Genomic DNA, 22,991 nt, shown 5'->3' with positions numbered 1-22,991 from the left:
CTTTTAACCCAGTCCCCCCTCTCCTTGAGGAAGGCAGAGTGGTATCCTCCATACTCAATCTCCTGTTTCCCCTCTAGGCAAGAATGAAAGTCTCCCTTGGAGAAAAGCAGAAGAAAAAGAAACTAGAGATGTGTATTGTGCCTCCCTTCAAGTCACAGAACAAAAGCCCTTGCCACATGTGGAGTCTCACTACACATGTGCAGCCCACTCTTCTGTTGTAGATTATTATATAATGACCACACTCAGAGATGAGAGAAGAAAGTCGAACACATGTGCACGTACACACACACATACACACACACATACACATACACATGTTTGGCCTATGAAAACATTAAAGAAGATGCAAACAGGCAAACAGACAAGTTAAAAGAAGATGGGACAAAGGAAAATAGAAAGGAGGATATAGTCAGGGAAGGAAAAGTCACACAAAGACCAAACTTTAACTTTAGAGGACTGATCATAAAGAGGGGATTCAGAAAAAAGAGAAACAAATTATAAGAGGAAATCTTAGAAACTTTTCCAATAAGATCAGAGGGTCACACAGCTAGTGATCATCTGAACTCATGTCATTCTGACTCCAGATCCAGTACTCTATACTATGCCACATAGGTTGCCCCTAGGAATACTAGCTATAAAAAAGAAGAAAAGGAAACTTAAGGGAAAAGGACAGGAAAAAAAGGAAATAAAATTTCTGGATTATTTTTTCAGATGATGACACAACTTAAAAAACCCTAAAGAGTCAACTAAAAAATGAACTGAAATATCAATAATGTCAGTAAAGTAGCAGGATATAAAATAAACTCATAAAAGTCCCTAGCTTTTCTGTATTTTACCAATAAAACCTAGCAGAAAGATATAGGAAGATCAATTCTATTTAAAATAACTAAAGAATATATAAAGTATCTAGAAATCTACCTGGCAAAGCCCACACAGAGTTGATATGAACATAATCACAGAAATCTCTTTACAGAAATAAAAACATCTAAATGATTACTGAAGTATTAATTGATCATGTTTGGTTCATGACAATATAATAAAAACACAACTTCACTTCACTTATTACCAGTACCACACTGGTCAAATCATGAAAGGTTTACAGAACTTGAAAAAATAATTTATAAATTCTTCCAGAGGAACAAAAGATCAAGAATTTTAAGTAAAATAATGAGAAGGAAGGGAGCTTGACTAATAGGATTCTATCTATACTGTAAAGCTAATATCATCAAAAAATAGAAATTTGTCAATAGAACAAACTGGGTACATAAAATACAAATGCAATGAAACAGTGGCATATTACTCAAAGTAAATAAATAAATCGACTAGCATTTATATAGTGCCTGCTATACGCTGGGCACTGTATGCTAAGCACTTTACAGTGGTAATCTCATTTGATCCTCACAACAACCCCAGGACGTAGGTGGTATTGTCATTTCCATTTTATAGATGTGGAAATTAAGACAAATACGGGTTAAGTGATTTGCCCACGATTACACAGCAAGTGTCTACGGTCAGATTTGAAACTGGGCCTTCCTGACTTCAGACCCCGTGTTCTATCTACCATGACACCTCATTGCCAAAGGAAGCAATCCAAGTGATCGATAACCACATGAAAATTTACTACACATCACTAATAAGAAAAATACAAATAAAAAAACTGGACTTCCTTCCACTCTAGAACCAGATGACAACCACCCAAAAAAGGTAAATGACATAGAGCTATGAAGTAGCCCATTCCAGAAAGTGATCTGGATCTATACTAAAATAAAAATTCACTAAACTATGCATACCCTTTGACCTATTAATACCATTCATTGGCTATCTAAGAGAGATTTTAAAAAGAAGAATATATATATATATATATATATACATATATAATAGTTCTTGCAGTATTTCTGTAGTAGCAAAGAACTGAAAATTAAGTAGGTTCACACCTGTGGTGGGTAAAACCTGGATAGATTATAGTATTATAATACCTGGTATAGGATGGAGCGTTACTGAACCATAAAGAAAAAACAAATGGAATTCTGAGAAATTTGAGACAGCTTTTAAGAAATGATTCAAAGTGAAATGAATTGAACCAGGAGAACAATTTATATAAAGACTATAGCATTGAAAAAGAAAACAATTAAAGAATTCTTATCATTGAAATGTCCATCCATGATTCCAAAATGTCAATGATGAATCATGCTTTCCATTCTCTGGCACAGTTCCCAAAACACAGATGGAGGTTAACGTGTGTTGACTTGATTTGGACAAGAAGTACAGAATGGGACATAGACTATCAGACGTAACTAATTCATGAATTTATTTTCTGTGACTATACTTATTTCCTAAAAGGGAGAGACTGAGGAGGAAGGAAGGGATGCGTAATAGCAGTAATATTTTTAAAAGAAAAAAATCAGTAAATCATTAAGAAAAAAGGAATAAGATTGCATTAAAAAGTTCAGAAGAAGATACAGAGAAGTAGATGGATGGACCATCATCTAAAATTTCAAATAAAAAAAAAATAACTGTACAAAGTAGAGAGTTACTGCTTTTTCTTACAGTACTCTTTCTGTTCTTTGCATTAGGAAATAACATTTGTCAATGTCTGTCGAATTCATAATAAAAAAGAAAATTTTAATAAAAATTAATGAATTATTTAATGTTAATATGATTAATACAAGCAAGTTCATGTTTGAACATTTTCTCTTACAGGCTATGGAAAGTAGTTAACATTGGTTTTATCACAGTGACTACGCAGGTAAGATTTCTAATACAAAAGGGAAGGTAGAGGTCAGATTGCAATGGGTAGAATATATTAGCCAGAGAGGCCCCTTTATCAGAGATGTGCACTAATTAATTCAAGCACCGGTTGAAAACACTTTCATTTTCTTAATGAGAAGCCATAAGACAAAAGACTCAGACAGGATTAGAATAAAAAAGTTAATAACATATAAAAATAAATATTTAAGTTAACAAATTTATAAAATATAAAAGTTTAAGTATTTAAGTAAATGTAAAGTGCTTATTAAAAAATAAGCTCTGCAAATTATTGAACACTATTTTGTCACTACGGGGATTATGGTAAGAACTATAGTTAGTAGGTTAGTAGTAGCTGGTCTTTTAAGATCAAGCACTATACAAATTATTTCCCCCACCTCAATACAATACAAACATCACCACCATGCTGGATTTCACTCAATATCTAAAAAGAGTTACATAGTACATGAAGAAATGATCATTTTCCATAGAACCTAATGAATTCAAAGAGATCCACATTTAAAGGAGTTACTAATGTTAATATTAGTAAATATCCTTTAGTTAATTTCTGCTAAGAAACCATAGGATTAAACACCTACACTCTAAGTCTCTCCACTATTTGCTACGTCAGCCTCCTTACGGAGATTCAAGCATTTCTGAAGCTTCTGTTACTCTTAATCTGGCATACATAGATTAGGTACAAAGAGAACAAATGATTATAATTTTTAAGTGGTATGATATCAGGTCCTCCTCTATGAAAAAGCAGAAAAGGGCTTGAAGAAGCCAACTGGCAAATGACCCAACTAATTAGATGGTTTGTAAACAAGGGAGTTTTGTTATATTCTCATATTTGTAAATCACAAAACAACTGACAGCTGTGATACATGATACAAAGAACAAGCATGTCATGTCATAAAAGAAAAGGTATCACACTAAATCACAGATTTTGAGAGCTGGGAAGAGATCTCAGAAGCGATGCAGCCCAACTCAAAAAAACAAAAAGGAATCCTCACTCTAATATACCTAACCAGCGCTCATCCATCCTCTTCGGCAAGACCTCTAGTGATGGGGAATCCACTATCTCCCATGGTGGCCCTTTCCACTTGTAGACAGCTCTCAACATTAGGAAGTTGTGTTTTGCTCTCCTGACATCAAACCTAAATTGACCTTTTTGTAACTTTAATCTTGTTCCTCCTAATTGTGCCCTGTGAAGTCAAACAGAACTAGTTGAAGCAATCAGTGTTTTATACTGGAATCCTTAAAACACTTCAAGCAACTTTTATCCCCACTTACAGCATCTTTTATCCAGGCTAAACTTTCCCCAGTTCCTTCAACCTAGGAGGAACCCAAGTCCTTTGAGCATAGTATTTTGTAGATGTCAAGATACCGAATCACAAGATCTCAAAAAATATGTAGCTACACACATCACCTACATGTAACTAATAATAAAGTCCTGATAATAAATCATTATGTCCATTATTAATTTATGATTAAATAAAAATAAATTTTTCAACTAGGCTAAATTTTCTATGCATGAATTCCCCAAATGTAATTTAGACTATAACATTTAAATTTATTTCATTATAAACATATAATTAATTACTGATATGGTACAAGGAACTCAAGGAATAAGAAGAAAGTCTACCAATTTTCTATGCTACTAACTGCTCTTCTACTGAAATAATACCCCTTCTTTGAAATCTTTCCCAATTACTTTAATTCATATTAATGCATCCCATTCTTAGCATCTCAGAATTTGTCTTCTTTGCAAGGAATTGTATTCTGTCATCAGTTATGCCTCTACATCTCTGTACAGATATTCTTACACACACATATTTTTCTCATACACATATATGCACACATTTCCTAGCCAGTCAGGATAATAAGTCCTTTGTGTACAATGGCCATATTGTAGTTTCTTTTATATCCCTGGAATCCTTTATATGGTTCGAGACACTGAAGTTTTTTAATTCAGCTCAGAAAAAGCTGGAAAAATGTGGGCTCTTCACTTTACTAAAGTTCCTAGTTTTGAAGCTTCAGAGAAATTGTAACATAAATCTGCAAAGCTATAAAAAAAAATCTTCTTCCCAATCAATCAAAATCTAAATAGGATGACTAGCACTAGAATTCTAATATTATATGAGACCATTTTACTTGTCACTCACAGTTTTTGAAAATAGTGCGAAGACAATAGGGATCTAATGTTCACATATAGCTTACTGAGAATAATATGCTTAGCAGCGCAAAGTTCAGGGTCTTCTTTATTAACATGATCTCAAACTGCAAAAATAAATTTCTGCATCTTTGAAAGCTTGTTCAGTTTGAAACAATTTCAGGATTTCAGGACTTGAAAGAAGAGAAGAGGGTCATTTTTAATAACATTCTTTTATAGAATGTCCTCAGCTTCTGCTATTTTTGGTAATACGTCAGGCATGACAATGGATGTAATCAACCCAAAGAGGGAACTGTTATAACTTTTCTACTTTCTCTTATTCTCCTTATGTGAGGCATTGAAAAGAAGTAGATCTTAAATCCATGAAGCCAAAGTGGGCTTAGATAGTTATCAATAGTTATACATTGTAATTTTTTAATAAAAATAATTGTGCACTCCATATGTTTAGAGTTATTAAGGATTATTTTACTATACAGAGTCATTAGTGATAGATTTGATTTTTGTCAATCTAATTATTCCCTTGCTGGTCTATGTGTTTGATAGTTCATTGGTATATTCATTACTGAGCTAAGAATTCCCCTACAGTCTGTATTCTGATGATCCCCATTAAATACTCCTCTTTATCTAGAGCAAAATTATGTATGTTGCTGTTTTATAGCATTAGCTTTACAGGCATGCTAGAACCAAAGCCAAAACATCCCAGAAATCCTAGTACCCTGACACACTTAAGGGAGCATAGATTGAAAAGCTGGTACAACTTGACAGCTTCTCTACTTCACTTTCCTAGTACAAAGGATCAATAATACATCTTTCTTTCAAAGAGCATATATTTCATATGTTGTCATAGTGAAAATTTGCTCCATACAAAAGAAAAGAATGATTTTGTCTGGGAGAAGGCACCACTATGGCTTTTGTTCTAAAATTCTAATATATAAGTAAATGAATTTAGCAAAGTTAACTTTGTATGAACTTAGAAAGTAGCTTGCTTATTTAGAAAGGCAAGGGGTTATTACTAAGAGCCAACATGGATTAATTAAAGAACAAGTCATATCAGATTAACCTCATTTGCTTTTCTGACAGGGTTACTAGACTGGGAAATGAAGTGGACATAGTACAATTGAATTTAAGCTGGACATTAAATGAAATCTCTTACTATAACTTTGAGTACAATATAAAGACATGATAATATAATCAGATGGGTCTCCAACTCTTTAACTGACTGGACTCAAAGAGTAATATATTGGTGCCACTGGTCAAGGTCATATGTAGTGGGACATAATAAAATTGGTCCTTGGTCTTAGGCTGCATAATAATATAGTCAGATGGGTCTCCAACTGGTAAAGTGACTAGACCCAAAGAGTGATGTTTTGATGTCACTAACCAGGGACATATGCAACTGAATATAATAAAACTTGTCCTTGGTCAGTATTTTATCCATTATAAGTGAAAACATGTTTCTGTTATTGTGTAGTCATTTTTCAGTTGGGTCAGATTGTTCATGATCCCATTTGGGGTAGTCTTGGCAGAGATACTGGAGTGTTTTTCTACTTCTTTCTCCAGCTTATTTTACAGATGAGTAAACTGAGGCAAACAAGATTAAGCAACTTATCCAGGGTAACATAGTTAAGTATGAACTCAGGAAGATGAGTCTTCTTGACTCTAGGCTAGGCACTCTATCCACTGTGCCACCCAGCTGCCTCTAAATGAAGGCATAGATTATCGTTTATACTAGAGATGCTATGAAACTAAGAAGGTTAGCAGAGACATCAGATAACAGACTCCAGCTCCAAAAAGATATCAGTTCAGTAGAATTGGAGATTGGAGCTTATCTGATACTGCATAGATCTGTGATCTCAATGAAAGGGGCATTCCTTCTGATAAAGAAGATCACAACCAAACCATATCTTACCCTTTTGCCCAAGTCCCATATATGACCTCCAGTAAAAATCTCAATGAGGAATCCACCCAATGTACTGCAGACTTCCCTCCAGTTATCTTGATGTTGAAATGGAATAATAGGCAATGGATCAATTTCATCATGTTAGTCCTTCTCGTCTAAAGAAGAATGTGTTATGAGTTGTCTCCAGTTTCCACATTGTTCCTGATAGCATGAGGGTTAGCAGTTGATATTTATAGCTGTATCTCCATATCTTTAACCATATCACAGTTAACAGGTGACACATTCTGATTGTTTCAGGAGTATGTAGCACAAGAGCCTAAATCTTTCCAATCTAGCTTTTGCTAACACAGAAAGATTCTACCCACGGGTGACAGAATTAAAGAGTAGTTTTCAATCATAGACAGAGGACAAGACTCTCTTGATGTAATGCTGAGACCCCAAAGAAAAGAATTATGTCTCTATCCACTTAATGTAGAGAAGAAGGTAGAGATACCAGGCTCCCCTCAGTCCAAAACTATTTCCTCCTGTTGACTGAAATTCCAATGTAAACAGATAGTATATCACTTCCAAGAAAATGGACTTAATTGGAGGCATAAGATTAAGCATAGGACGTACTTTGACTTGAAGTAGTAGGCAAGACTTTGGGAGCATTGTTTTCAGCCATCAATCTTGTGAACGTCTTGCCATGTAGCAGGGAACTCCTGCTTTCTCCTATTTCTTTTTCAATCATAGATTTCTCTGATAATACTATAAATGTCACTTCTTTTGCCCAATTCTTGATTAATAACATGCTTTCAGTCTCCTCGTGCCATCCTTATGCCTCTCCATTGACCTTTGGAAGGTGCTGAACTGTAATCCTTCCAAGACCTTAATATATGCCATGATTCATAGCCACAAAAGTATAAACTGGGACACAAAAGATCCAGGTTTTTGTGAGCCTTGGGAGTTGCCTGAGGTTGGAAGAACACAGATGGCTTTTTTAAAAAGTCTTTGTTTCAAGGAGAAACTTGCTGTGAACGAAATCAGGCACAATTTCCAAAATGCAAGGGAGTTTTCTTTTTAATTCCTGCTCATTTCTCAATCCAACAGACTATTCATGAAGAGTCATTCAAAGACATGGGTACTGATGGACCAGTTCTATGAACTATTCATCCAACTTCCTATTATAGTCTGGAAAACAAACATTCTTCCTCCACTTGGTTTTAACTTTGGCAATAGTTTGACCAGGATCTTTGGAAGAATTCAGATCTCATTTAGGAGATCACCAATTTCTAGGATGTTAATGCAATCAGAACATCATCATCTGCAGACAGGAGCACCAGAAGGCTTTACCATCTGTCAAGAAGCCCTCTTCCATTTGAAAGCTATACATGACATCATCCTCCACAACAGTGGTAAATTCCTTTTGTTAACATGTCTGTTTTAAATTCTAGTGAATCCCAGGATGAAGTGATCTCTGTTGCACCAAAAATTTTGTACAATTTTGAAACAGTTTGCAGACACTTAAAGTGGTGTTTTGTTTTACCAAATCAAATGATTTTTTTTTACATCAACAAGCAAGAATTATGAGACTATGTTCTAAACCAGGGGCTCTTCAGTATTTTGTGTCATGATTCTTTTGATACTAGTGAAAATTACTGATTCCTTGTTAGATTTTTTTTATGCCTGAAGGATTTCAGATAGAGGTTGATGAAAATCAAGATCTACTTTTCCCCATCCAAGTTCACAGACACCCTGAGATCTATCCATGGATACCTTGAGAAATCCATGGACTCAAGTTAAAAACTTCTGTATACCTTTCCGTCACTTTTATGACTGTAAAAATTTGTTCTGCTAAAGAAAGTAATTTATGAAAGGCTGCCTGTGCCATTCTCATATCTTCACCAAGGAATCTTCAATGCATGTGTATACTGGTCTCAAATTTCTTTTAAAGATGGGAAACTAGTGTGGAATATGAATGTAATGGAATACTATGGTACTATAAGCACAGGCCTGTTAGCAGGCAGATTTCAGAAAACCCATTGCAGATTTCAGAAAAAACCTGGAAAATTTACATGAACTGATGCCAAGTAAACTGAGCAGAACCAGGAAAACATTGTACACAGCAACAGCAACACTGCACAATGGTTAACTGCGATAGACTTAGCTCTTATTTGGATTCAACAATTCCAAAATACTCATGATGGAAAACGCTATCCACGTCCAGAGGAAGGACAATAGAACCTGAATGCAGATACAGGCACACTATTTTCACTTTTTTTGGTTTTTTCTTTCTTGTTTTTTTCTCTTTTGTTCTGTTTCTTCTTTCACAGCATGACTAATGCGGAAATATGTTTCACATGATTGTACAGGTATAACCTATATCAGATCAATTGCTGTAGTGGGGAGGGAAGAGAGAAGAAGGGGAGAAAGAAAAATTTGGAACTCAAAATTTTACAAAAATGAATGTTGGAAACTATCTTTACATGTAATTGGGGGAAAATATGATTAAGAAAAAAGATGGGAAACTAGACATTTGGAACCAGTTAATAATTTCTCAGTTATTTCTGTTAATGGTGGTGGTAGGGTATGGTATGTATACATGTGTGTTTGTGCATGTTTGTGTGTATTTAGGAGAAAAGGAAATTATTAAAAGTTTGGGTCATTTTTTCCAAGTTATTAATATCCTCCCTTTATTTTAAGATACTTTGATGCTCACAGCACTCAAAATTTTGTCTTCTCCAGCATTAACTTATCTTGTCTGGCTGCTTTTCTCATCTTTTAAAAGTATTATTTCGTCCTCCTTGTATAGCACATCAAGAATTGTAATATTTTGAGTCTAAATGTAATAGCTGCACTTAATTCATGGGAAAAAGAGTTTGTCACAAAAAATTTTTTACATAGCTATTGCATTTTTCATCTGTATGTCATCCTTCCCAGTCTCATCTTCAAATAAGCCAGGGATGATTTTACGATTTGCAAATTTGTTTTTCTTGCAAGTATTTCTCATCAGATGATAAGATGACATTATTATAATCTTCTCGAAGCCTACTCTACAATATATGACAAATGACTTTACGCTTAAAACCAGCATTGCCTTGGGCTTCCATAAGATGCAATAATCTTCATGGTGGCCTTCTTGCAAATTCTTACAAATATCTTGTGAAATATTTCTTGCTTATTTGGACACATAACAAAATAACTTCTCTCAATCTTATATTTTCTTCTACAAGGAGAATCTGTGAGCTAATGAACCTTTTAGCTTCAATTTCCATTTGTCTTCTACTTGCATCTGTAGTAAGAATATCAAGACACATGTAATTCTACTCCTCCAACAGTATGTTCACTGGGCAAGAATTTCACATTTAGAGTACTAACAGTTCTTAAATTTTCATCTACAATTGCTAAAGTTCTTAGTCCCTTTCACCATTTGTTCCACTACTTTGCCATCTTCACTGTAGAAACAGAATGGGAGCAAACAGGACCGAGTGCCAATGTGCATTTATATTTGCTTAAAGGATTGTCATGACCAGAGAATTCAGCACTAAATAGCCAGACTACTGGTGATAAGTTCCTCCCTCCTTAGTGAGGCTGCTCTTGGGAAAAGTGAGAAAAAAAATCCTCGATTTTAGTGGACTATAAGCTCAATATGAATTTATAGTGTGATATGGAAGTGAAAAAGACAAAAATGCTATCCCAGACTACATTAAGAGAAAGCATTGTCCAGAGAATGAAGATCCCTCTATAGGCTGCCCTAAACAGCCACATCAAAAATACTATACATACTTATCTTTTAGAATGAAAAATGACAAACTATCCTGTAATGAAAGTGATCTGAATGGTGAGAAAAACAAATCATGAGATAGGGAGAACCACTGAAAGAAGCAGATTGGTTAGCCTCGAAAAGACTTGGGAGAACATAGGAGCAAAAATTAAGGAACAGAAAAGTCCTTAGGGATAATTACAAAAAATATAAACTGTCCAAATTAAATGAAGAGGAAATAGAGTAAACAACTCTATTTTAGGAAAAAAAAAAGGGGGGTTGGGGAGAAGAGAAGGGGGAAGCTAAGTAGCACAGTAGATAAAGTGCAGCACCTGGAATCAGGAAAACTTGAGTTCAAATGTGGTCTCAAACACTCACGAGCTGTGTGACCTTGAACCATTCACTTAACCTTGTTTGCCTCAGTTTCCTCATTGGTAAAATGAACTGGAAAAGGAAATGGAAAACAACTCTAATATCTTTGACAAGAAAAATCCCAAATGGGATTTGGAAATTGAACAAGTCATCAATGAGCTCCTTAAGAAAAAATCCCCAGGACCAGTTGGATTCACAAATGAATTATGCCAAATATTTAAGGAACAATTAATCCCAATACTATATAAACTATCCGAAAAAAAATTAAAGAGTCCTACCAATTTTTTTTAACACAAATATGGAGCAGATACCTAAACCAGGGAGATCAAAAACAAAGAAAATAGTAGACCAATTTCCTTAGTAAATATCAACTTTATGGAAAATACTAGCAAGGAGATTACAGAAACTTATCCCAAAGATCATACACTAGGAGCAGGTGAGACTTATACTGAGAATGCAGGGCTAGTTCAATATTGGAAAAATTATCAACATAATTGACCATATCAATAACAACAAAAATCATAGGATTATATCAATAGATGCAGAAGAACTCTTTAACAAATACAAAATCCATTCCTATTAAAAAGCACTAGAAAGCAAAGGATTCGATGAAGCTTTTCTTAAACTAATAAGTAGTATCTAGCTAAAACAAAGAGCAAGCATTACCTGTAATGGGGATAAACCTGAAGCCTTCCCATTGAGGTCAGAAAGGAAGCAAGGACATCCATTATCATCACCATTAGTTAATATTGTGCTAGAAATACTAACTATAGAAATAAGAAAAAGAAAGAAACTGAAGGAATAAATATAGGCAATGAGAACACAAAACTATGTCTTTGGAAATGATACAATGGCATATTTACAGAACCTAAGAGAACTAAAAAGCTAACTGAAATCATTAACAACTTCAGCAAAATTGCAGAATATCAAATAAGCCCACATAATCAGCAGCATTTCTATATACTACCAATAAAATCTAGCAGCAAGAGATTGAAAGAAAGAGATAGTCCAGGGCAGGGGAATCTGTAGCTTCAAGGCCACATATGGCCCTCTAGGTCCTCAAGAGTGACCCTTTGACTAAATCCAAACTTCACAGAAAAAAATACTTTTCTTTAGGGGGATTTGTTGTATGATTTGTTCTGGGAAGTTTGGATTAATCAAAGGGCTGCACTTGAGGACCTAGAGGGTCACATGTGGCCTCGAAGCCACAGGCTTCCCACCCCTGTGGTAGTCCATTTAAAATAACTGCAGACAATATAAAATAGTTGGGAGTCTACCCGTCAGGACAAACCAAGGAACTATATGAACTGTATTACAAAACACTTTTTACACAAATAAAGATAGATGTAAACAACTTGAAAAATATTAGTTGCTTGTGATGTGGCTGAGTTACTACAATAAAAATTACAACTCTACCTAACCTACTTATTCAGTGCCATAACAATCAAGTCACCAAAGAATTATTTTACAGAACTAGATAAAGCAACAACAAAATTCATCTGAAAGAACAATATATCAAGGGAATCAATGGAAAAAAAATATTAAGGAAGGTGGCCTAGCAGTTCCTGATTTAAACTATATTAGGAAAAGGCAATCATGAAAATAATATTGTACTAGTAGAAAAATAGAGTAGTGGATCAGTGGAATAAATTACTCCATAGTAAAAAATCTGAGTAATATGATGTTTGATAAACTCAAAGATCCAAGCTTTTAGAGTAATAATTCAACATCTCACAAAAATTGGTGGGAAAATTGGAAAGCAGAAATTAGGCACAGACCAACATTTCACACGGTATTCCAAGACAAGATCAAAATAGATCAATTATTTAGACATGAAGGGTGATAACATGAGTGAATTAAGGAAGCATAAAAAATAAATGTCAGATCTAGGGAAAAGTTTATTATCAAACAGGAGATAGAGGGAATTACAGGAAGTAAGATAGACATGTTTAACTACACAATATTAAAAAGATTTTGCACAAACTAAACTAATGCAGCCAAAATTAGAAGGAAAGTATGAAACCAGGAGGAATTTTTTGAAGCAAATTTCTCTGATTAAGGCCTCATTTCCCAAATATATAGAGAACTGAGTCAAATTTATTTTTTTTTAAAAAAGAGCTATCCCCACTTGATAAATGGTCAAAGGATATGAACAGACAGTTTTCAGGAGACAAAAATCAAAGCTATCAATAGTCATATGAAGAAATGTTCTAAATCACTATTGATCAGAGAAATGTAAAATAAAATAACTGAGATACCACCTTATATCAGACTAGCTAACATGACAGAAAATGACAAATGCTGGAGGGGATGTAGAAAAACTGGGACACCCATGCACCTTTGATGGAGTCCAATCCTTCTGCAAAATAATTTGGAATTATACCCAAAGGGCTATAAAATGATATACCCTGTGACCCAGCAGTACCATTAGTAGATCTATATCCCAAAAGAGATTAAAGAAAGGGGGAAAGGACCTATTTATATAAAAATACTTATAGTATCTCCTTTTGTAGTGGCAAATAACTGGAAATTGAGAGGACACCCATTAATTGACAAATGCCTAAACAAGTTGTAGTATACGATTATGATGGAATGCTATTGTGCTATAAGAAATGATGAGCAAGATAGCTTCATAAAAACCTGAGAAGACCTATATGAACTCATCCAAAGTGAAGTGAGCAGAACCAGGAGAACATTATACACAGTCACAATAATGTAAGGATGATCAACTGTGAACGATTTAGCTATCTGGTCAAGACAATGATCCGAGACAATTCCAAAGAACCCACAACAAAAAATGCTATCTACCTCCAGAGAGAAAACTGATAAACTGAGTGCAAGATGAAGCATACTTTTTAAAAATTTTCTTTGTTTTTATTTTATTTTGCATTTTCTTTTGCAACATGGCTAATATGGAAATGTTTTGCACCACCTCATATATATACTGGAAATCAAGTTGCTTGCCTTCTCAAGGAGGGGTGAGAGGTGAAAAGGAAGAAGAAAATTTAGACCTCAAAATTTTAAGAGATTATCATTTAAAAATTTTACATATAACTGGGAAATGCTTAATGAAATAAATCAAAATAATTTTTAAAAAGTGAAAATGTCATTATTGATTAGTCTTTTCAGTCACGTCTTACTCTTTGTGACCCTTTTTTCAGGTTTTCTTGGCAAAGATATTAGAATAGTTTGCCATTTCCTTCTCCAGCTCATTTTGTAGATGAGAAAACTGAGGCAAATGGAATTAAGTGACTTACCCAGGGTCACACAGCAAGCAAGTATCTGAGACCAGATTTGAATTCACAAAGATGAGTCTGACTTCATGCCTAGCGCTCTATCCACTGTGCCACCTAGCTGCCCCACCCTGTAAAAACAATCAACATTGTCAAAAAAATGGAATGGACTCCTCAAGGTACAGTGAATTCCCTGCCACTAAAGTTTCTCAAGCAAAGTCTGAATGACTACTTGTCATAAACATTACAGCTCAGATTCATAGCTTGACCAAAAATTGGGCTAAATGGACTCAAAGATCTCTTTCAGATGTTTAGTTTTCTGATTCTATAATATTATGAATGGATGAAAGGATGGAATCATCTTCCTGGCATGAATATTCTTCCATCCAAGCATACATCAAAAGCCTGTTTCATTCAAGGCATTATGCTAGTTGCTGAATGAAATAGAAACATTCTATATGCCATATACCCATAAAAATTACTCCTCTAATTCAGTGATGTTTTGAAAGATTCATACAGCATACACTAGCAAGCCAAGCTGATTGAAGAACTTAATGAAAATCTGCACATACTTAAGATCAGACTGGGCTGGTATCTGTAGCAATTACTTTACCGAAACATACTTCATAGTGCATATTAGAAGGTAAGGCCAAATCTCTATATCATGCCATATAAAATTATGTCTTTTAGGGATTATGGTGCAAGAAGTATTTAAAGAGCATACATCTATAACACATTAATACATAGACATAAATATCTCAAGACACAGGTAATAAGTAGAAGAGCAAAAGAAATTCATTAGCTTCCTTAGATGCGTATGATGAAGGATGCTACAGCCAAGTGAACCATTCCATTACATATACTATAAGGTAATTTAATAAGTAATAGTAACAGTCTAGAATGCTTTTAAGATGAAAGACCATATGGTTCAATAGTGAATAAAAGAGAGAAATGTTTCCTAGCTACAAATGGGCAGTTCATAGAACCCAGTTTCAGTCCCAATGATTGGTCTGAAGGAGACAGAGAAAAGATTCACATTTTCTCGCTTTTTACTCACTTGGTACTAGTGAGCAGTGAATTTGTAATAGAAGCACTCAAGAGTCATGGATTAGTGGGACATGCTGGGAAATTCCCAGCCAGTTTTACCTGGGGTAAGGAACAGTCTCACTTTCCATGCAGAGAATTGAGGTCAGGTATTCCTGCCCCAGGTGTTTGCAGGGCAGGGTGATGCCAATGACACAGACTTCAATAGTAAAGTGCATTTGAGCTACCAGAATTATTTTACAAATCAGAAACAAAGATGCCCGACTTCAGCTAAGCTTTTATCAATCAATATCGATGGCATCTTTCCAAAAGACCCAAGAATCTTGATCTGTCAATTTAATTAAAAATGCATGTAACACACAGTTATAACAGTATCAATTATTTTATCTAGTTTGTGAACTGTTCATTGTAAGACTATTAAAGCTACCCAGCAGGCTGCACTTTGATGAAATAGATCCAATACTCCAGGGAGAAAAACCTGGATTTCAAAACCTAAAACCTCTGATCAAGTCAGTACTTTATTCTTACTGGGGAGCAACATGCTTTTTTCCTTTTTCTAGTCCTTGATCAAACATGCTTTGGGGAACTAAAGAGTGATAGGGAAAGGGGGCAGGGAAAGCTATTGCGGCCATAATCCAATGTAGAATAGGAGTGAAAAGAAGAGAAAATTACCTTCAGGATGTATTGGAGGTAGAAAGGAATAGCTGCTGTCAAAATCAGAAGCACAGTCAGTTAACATTAGGATAACGAGGTTTATTAGGTCCCATGAAGGAACTCAAAGATTCAAGGTAACAGATATAATCTCCTTAAATAGTGCAAAGTTTCCATTTTCTCCCATCTTAAGAAAATCTGATCTCTTTTGTATATGTAGCTGAGCAATCAAAATATACATGACTGAACAAAAACAGCCCAAGGGATTGTTAAGGAAATTGAGGGGCTAACATGCTGAGCAGTAGGAAAGCAGAAACTAATCAAGGAGACTTTTCTCTTTGGGGATCCCACACCCACACAGATGGATGCCTTTCTCATTTCTGTGGAGTACCTTTGAAGGCAGGGCTCTAACAAATCAAGATCATTTCCTTTATCACTTTGGACAAAATGAAATTTTCTGCTCTAGGTCTCTGAAAATAGCTCCTGATTAAAGAATTACCAATTTAGCTGGAAAAGGTGTTCTAGGACAATCCTCTCATCTTACAGATGGGGAAACTGATACCCAAGATCACACAGATAGTAAGTGGAAAATCTGAGATTTATACCCAAGTCCTGTGACTCCCAATTAAGTCATCTTTTCACTGCATGGCAGCGTCTTCTTTGTCTTTCTGACATTGACTCACTAAAAAAGATGGAAAGGCAGTGAGGTAGAGCACATAAAAAAAACCTTCCTGGGGAGTCAGGAAGCTCTGTATTCGGGTTCTGTCTCTGAAACATACAACCTGGGGGAACCTAGGCAAGCTGTTTAAAGGAGTAGACCCCAGGCAATTTTAAGGCAACAAATTTCAGAAGAGCCAAAGAGAGATCTTCATTGGGAATGCCCATACCAATGAAATCATAGATCCAGTATATATGTGTGTAGGTGTCTTTGTACATACTTATATGGGCAGCCAGGTAGTACAGTGGATAGGGGGCCAGGTCTGGAGTCAGAAAGACTCATCTTTCTGAGTTCAAATTTGGCCTCAGACACTTCCTAGCTGTGTGACTCTGTTTGCCTCAGTTTCCTCATCTGTAAAATGAGCTGGAGAAGGAAACTGCAAACCACTCCAGTATCCTTGCCAGGAAAACCCCAAATGGGGTCATAAAGAACGAGACACAACTAAGCAACAACAATCATAGTAGCACATGCATATATAATGTAATACATATATATACGAGTTTATGAGTGTATATGCAAACAAATGTATATGTACATATATACATATGGTTGTATATATGTATGTGTGTATGCATGTATATATATTCTTAATCTATTCCACGAAAGAGGATTCAGACCACCTCATTAAGATGGTGACATGAGAGAGTCTAGAAGAGTTCAGCTCTCCCACATACTGCAGCAAAAAAAAAAAAAAAATTAAGTATTTCACACTCAATAATGATAGGGAAATTTAAAAAGAAACAAAAATATTCTCCTTCATTCAACCCAGATTCTTTTTTTTTTTTTTTTAGCTGTAGCAAAAGAAAGCCAGAAGCCTACAGAAATTGAGAAGTATCTCATCAGGGAAGACACTATGAAGTCAGGTAAACAAGCCTAAAATGGATATGAGCAGTGGCATGCAGGAGGTTATTAGACCATGGGCTTATCTGTCTTAATGAACTTAAGGAAGGAAAAAAAAAAGATAGTGAAGAAGGAATCCAGTGTGGGAAAAATGAGAAACAAAGGGAAAAAATGACTACTCATAATTGTAGGGTGAGAGAAGAGCACACAACATGAAGGTTTGAAAGAAACAGTGGATATCTTCTTGACTTTACTCATCTCAGTCAGTAAAAGAAGAGCAGAACACACTCTACCACCACTACCACCACCACAAAAATCATTCTCAATAAAAAACACTGGAAAAGGATTCAAACTTAATGAGAGACTAAATATATTAATCTTAACAAATTTGTGGGTCAAAAAACAAATCATAGAGACAATAGATAATCAAAGAAAATACGAAAATTCAACATGCCACCATTTGGGGGATATAGCTAAACATTTTCGAAAGAGCAGATCAATTAATTGGGCATGCAACAAAAATTATGAAAGCAAACACACAAAAAAAACAGGAAAGACAAAAAACTAAAATGGATTTAATTAAAATCTTCTGTAAAGTAGAATCATATAAAATAAATTCCCATATTATCAGATGTTTTATATATTACCAACAATACACTGCCCAAAGAAATAGAAAAAGAGACACCATTCAAAAAAAAACCACAACACTACAGAATGTATAGAATATATACCAAGATATACACACTAATTGTATTAAAACAAGTACAAAACAAAAGAATGATGAATTTGGATAACTGGAAAGAGAGATTAATTGCTAATACTTGGGTCTTGGCAACATAATAACAATGATAAAACTTCCTAATTAGTTTATACATTCAATGCCAAATCAACCAAATTAACAAAGATTTATTTTACAGAATTAGAAAAAGTTATAATAAAATTCAGTGGAAATACAATGTAAATGGAAAGAACAACCACCAAAAAAAGAATGTTTGGAAAATTCCAAAGAACAAACATAATTCCAAAGAAAAGATATGAGAAGGCTTCTCCATCCCACACATTTTTTCAGATTTTTTTTATGTTTTGATCAGTTATGTTGATTTTCCCTTCTCTTTTTCCTTTTTGTCTTTGATCTTGTCTTTCCTTTTTAACATATTGATCAGTAGAACAGATATACAAGAAGTATACAAGATGCAGAAGTGAATGAACATAGCAGCATAGAACTGTACTTGATAAATTCATAATCTAATATACTGGAATAATAATTGGCTATTCAAGAAAAATTGCAAGGAAAATTGAGAAGCTAATGCAACTTAAGTTCAGACCAGCAAATGACTGTATACCACAAAATAAGCTCCAAATGGATTCATGACCTACAGTAATGATAAAGGATTACATCACAGATAAATTAGATAAGCAGGGAAGGAGAAATCTTTCATTACTATGGGTAGGGGAAGAATTCTTCACAAAATAAGGGATAAGTAGGATGAGAAGAAATAAAATGGACAAATCTGGCCATAAAAAATTGCAAGTTTTATGCATCTAAATATCAATGTAATTCACATTAGGAAAATAAAATTCAGAAAAATATTTGCAGCAAGTTTTTCTGACAAATTTCTGATGCCCAAGATACACAGGAAACTAACTAAAATATATAAAAACAAGAGTCATTTCCCAATAGATAACTAATCAAGGGATTTGAACAGCAGTTCTCAAAGGAAGAAATTCAAGCTATCAATAATTGAGAAATTCAAGCTATCAATAATCACATAAAATATTCCAAATCATTAATATGAGAAGTTAGAATAAAAATAATTCTGAATTCCTTCCACCTTATGCTAACTAAATTTCCAAAAGAAAATAATTGTTGAAAGGGATGGAAGAAGACAAGAATGCTAATTCACAATTGGTAAGGTAGTGAATTGATGCAATCATTCTGCAAAGTAATTTAGAATTGTACCCAAAATGTCAGTGAACTGGGACCCAATAAGTGGGATAAAAATATCTCACTAAGTTGATATCCTCAAAGAGATCAAAAAACAGAGAAAATATCTATATGCCGAAAAATGATTATAGCAGTATTTTTGTAACAGTAAAAATCTGGAAACTGGGGGGAGGGGTTGCATATCCATCAATTAAGGATACATTGAGCAAATTAGGGCATATCAATATAATGAATGGTATTGCGCCATAAGAAGGGGGGGGAAGTGTTATATGTACACACATACACACACACACATATACACATGATTTAGAGTTGCATATGAAATCCCTATTTTCCATACATTTTTTTACATGGAGATGATTATATTTCTGAACTTCTGTATGTAAGGTGGATTTTAATGTATGTAGTGAATTTTAGTGAGAGTAAGGTGGATTTGGTGTGTGTAAAATTTTTTGTTTCTCAGAGTTCAGTTTCCCAGGATCCACAGCCGTAACAATCTCCCATTCCCAGGTACTAGACAGGAGTTCCCACAGTTATGGTTCAAAACATCTCCACCACACTTGTGCAGCATTATATAATGATAAATAATATAAAAATCCACTGTGACTGTGCAGTGAGATACAGAGATGGGTTGATGTAAACTTGTGAGGCTATTGTTGGCCATATGCCTTCTTTGTCTGTTGTCCTATAAAACAGGTGGTCACTAGACAGTAAATGGGGAACCCTTAGGGTTGAATGCACAAATGTTGTGCGTGCCTCAACTGGCCCCCATTGAGGCTTGAGAGGATTTAAGAGAGGCAGAACTTGTACCTGTCTCGATTCACTCCATTGAGATGTAGAGGTAGTTCCCCGCACCCCTTATCCTACCCCCTCCCCACCGGCCCCTGTGAAAAGAATGATTAGAGAATGCTGGAGGAGATAATGCTCTCGTTATCAGCAATCTCTTCTGAGAAAACTAGACTAGAATGAAGTAAGATTATTAACCCCTTCTTAGTGTCTTTCCTGTGGGACCAAATCAAGAATGAACCTGTGCTAGCAGCCCTCCAGTGTGCTGTGTTTATCTATCTTACAACTTCGTAATGAAAAAAGAAAATGAAAAAACAGGAAAATACAGGCTCAACTTTTAAGTACATCTTGCTATAATGAAAAACTGAAGGAAGTCTTACCTAGTTTTGGTAGAGAATAGGGCACTTTGAAGTAGTCTTCATAAAACTCTATCAATCTCTTTGTTATATGGAGAGCATAATCCCCAGATCCTCTTCTGACTGCATCGGGTCTTGCATATAATCGCACCTGATTAGAAACAAGACAGAAAAAGAAAGAGAGAGAAAGAAAAGGTTACATCAGCCTCCGGGTATCAGCCTTCTGCCTTTATTGCAAAGATGAGCCAACACAAATCGCTTTTTTATGTTCTAAAAGCCAGAAGAGGATTCCTGTTCATATATCAAAGCAAGCTGTGACTGGAGAGACAGAACTTAAACAATTAAGGTACCAAAGTTGAGAAAAGCATGATGCCCTGGTTTTTTTTCTTGCTAGTCAAATGGAAGATTTATACACCTGGCATCAAAATCAATACTGAAAAGCAATCACTCACATGTGTTTGCCAGAGATATGATGGTACAGTGGATTAGGATAATGGGTCTCTTTGCCTACTTTGAATGGAGGCAGGATACTGTGGCTCAGGAGGAGAGGGAGTTCATGGTTTGTTAAAGAAACATTTTATCGAGCTTCAGGAGCATTATTACATTGAATGAAAAATATAATTCACATTTCCCACTTTTCTTCAGAACCAACAGTCATTATCCTCCATGAGTAAGCTAAGGTTGAGAGACAACCATTTGTAAATTCTTTCATGGAAGTAAGCAATTAACATTCCTGAAGTCAATCCATAAAGGCTCCAGCCCTAGGAAACCAAAAAGGATAAATAAGGTGAAGTAATCCATATTTCTAACATAACTTGGCTATTTAATGCTCATCTTAAGTCAAGTGCTATATATTACCTAGTACTCACCAGAAAGAGCCTAACAAAAGCCACATAGAACCGTACAAAAACTGTTAACAACTGAGAGAAAGAAAAAAAAAAAGCATTCAAATCAAACTATTTCTTTTATTAAAAAAACTAAACAACATGGTTGGGTTTTGCAACACATACACACACACAAATACATATGTGTGTGTACCCACACACATCCTCCTTGGGCTAAAGCTATTTTTCATTTATCTACACCCTAGTCTTCCTATCACCACCCAACAAGGTTTTGTCAAGATGTCAAAAGCATCAGAATAGGAAGACCTGATGACTTGGGCCAGGTAATGATCCCAGACGCAAGTTTACAATCTAGAGAAAATAAATCAGAGGAAAGATTTCTTTGCCCTAAAAATGCTTTCACTAAATAAAAATGTAGCTCTCTACATTCCCATCTGCAAGGATCAACTCAAGTCAAAACCATATATACGCTATGTGAAAATAAACAGTCAAAATTAAGGAACTACCGAGCCTTCCTGATAGTGTCTATATCAGATTCTCCAAAAGAGATTTTGCCTATCCCCATCTTGGATTCCATGAAAAAGGGTTAAAAATAGGCTTAAAATCATTGATGACCTGCTGCCTAATTAACCAGCAAGGCAGGGGCAAGCAAATACCCCCAAGATGTTCTACCCATTGGTTTCAGGTCTGTCACAGTCACTCAAGGACTGGGATCATAGTTCATTTCTAATAGAAAATAACCCAAACTTCAGCTCCAAATATTGGGGGAGAGGAGGAAGGAAACCAGGTGGAAGAGTAAATAAGGCAAAATCCAGGAATATACTGGAGTTATAACTTGTACTCAGCTCACAAGAGCCCATTTTTAAATTTTCTGTGTGAGAATTTACAGCTAAGAAATTGGCAAAAGCTAAACAGCAGGGCTTGATTTATTATTTTCTTAATTGTTTAGAACAAAGAAAGTAGAAAATCGTAAATAATAATATTAAACTTAAAACAGTATCACGCACAAAATTTTCCCTCAGACAATCAGTTGTTAAACATTTACTAGCTCATGGCTGGCAAAATCCCAACAAAGCAAAAAAAGGAGAAAAAAGTCATCATAACCCAAAACCATAACCAACATCCAAAATTAGAACAGCCATGTTTTTTGTTTTTTCAAAATTATAAGCCAGTCAGAAAGTTACAATGGAGCTAGAGGCCAAGAGGAAATAATAACAGTAGGACAGCAGCCAGGAATGGAGGAAGGGTCACAGTCAGGAGAACCTGAAGCAGGTAGATCAATCATCACCCTACTGCATCAGAGTGGGGGCAGAATCAGAGGACAGAAGGGGTCCTATTCAAGAGATACTACAAAAGTGAAATTGATAGGTCTTGGAAACAAATTGGGGAGGGGGGGCAGTGTTAGAAGTCAAGTTGACATCTGAGAGACTGGGAAGATGTAGTTACCCTCTATAATAAAAGGGGCATTAGGAGGTGGGAGAGTTTGGGGGGAAAGATAATGAGTTCATTTTTGAACATGTTGAAGTTAAGATATCTACTGGACATCCACTTCTAGATGTCTTAAAGGAAGCTGAAGGTGTGAAACTGGAGGTCAGCAGAGAGACTGGGGCAAGATAGGTAGATTTGAGAATAGTAATTAAA

General features: G+C 35.2%; 1 protein-coding gene across 1 annotated transcript in view; it reads right to left on the bottom strand.

Moving 5' to 3' along the window:
* TRHDE (thyrotropin releasing hormone degrading enzyme) overlaps positions 1–22,991 on the bottom strand; it is a 511,960-nt gene that overhangs the window by 366,411 nt on the left and 122,558 nt on the right. The window contains exon 3 of the mRNA XM_072655393.1: positions 20,530–20,656. Coding sequence (XP_072511494.1) covers positions 20,530–20,656 — 127 coding nt within the window. The remainder of the gene's footprint in view (positions 1–20,529; positions 20,657–22,991) is intronic.

The sequence above is a fragment of the Notamacropus eugenii genome, chromosome 3 (genome assembly GCF_028372415.1).
Source record: "Notamacropus eugenii isolate mMacEug1 chromosome 3, mMacEug1.pri_v2, whole genome shotgun sequence".
NCBI lineage: Eukaryota > Metazoa > Chordata > Mammalia > Diprotodontia > Macropodidae > Notamacropus > Notamacropus eugenii.
The sequence above is the reverse complement of the archived record's forward strand: the minus strand, read 5'-3'. Positions and strand labels throughout refer to the sequence as shown.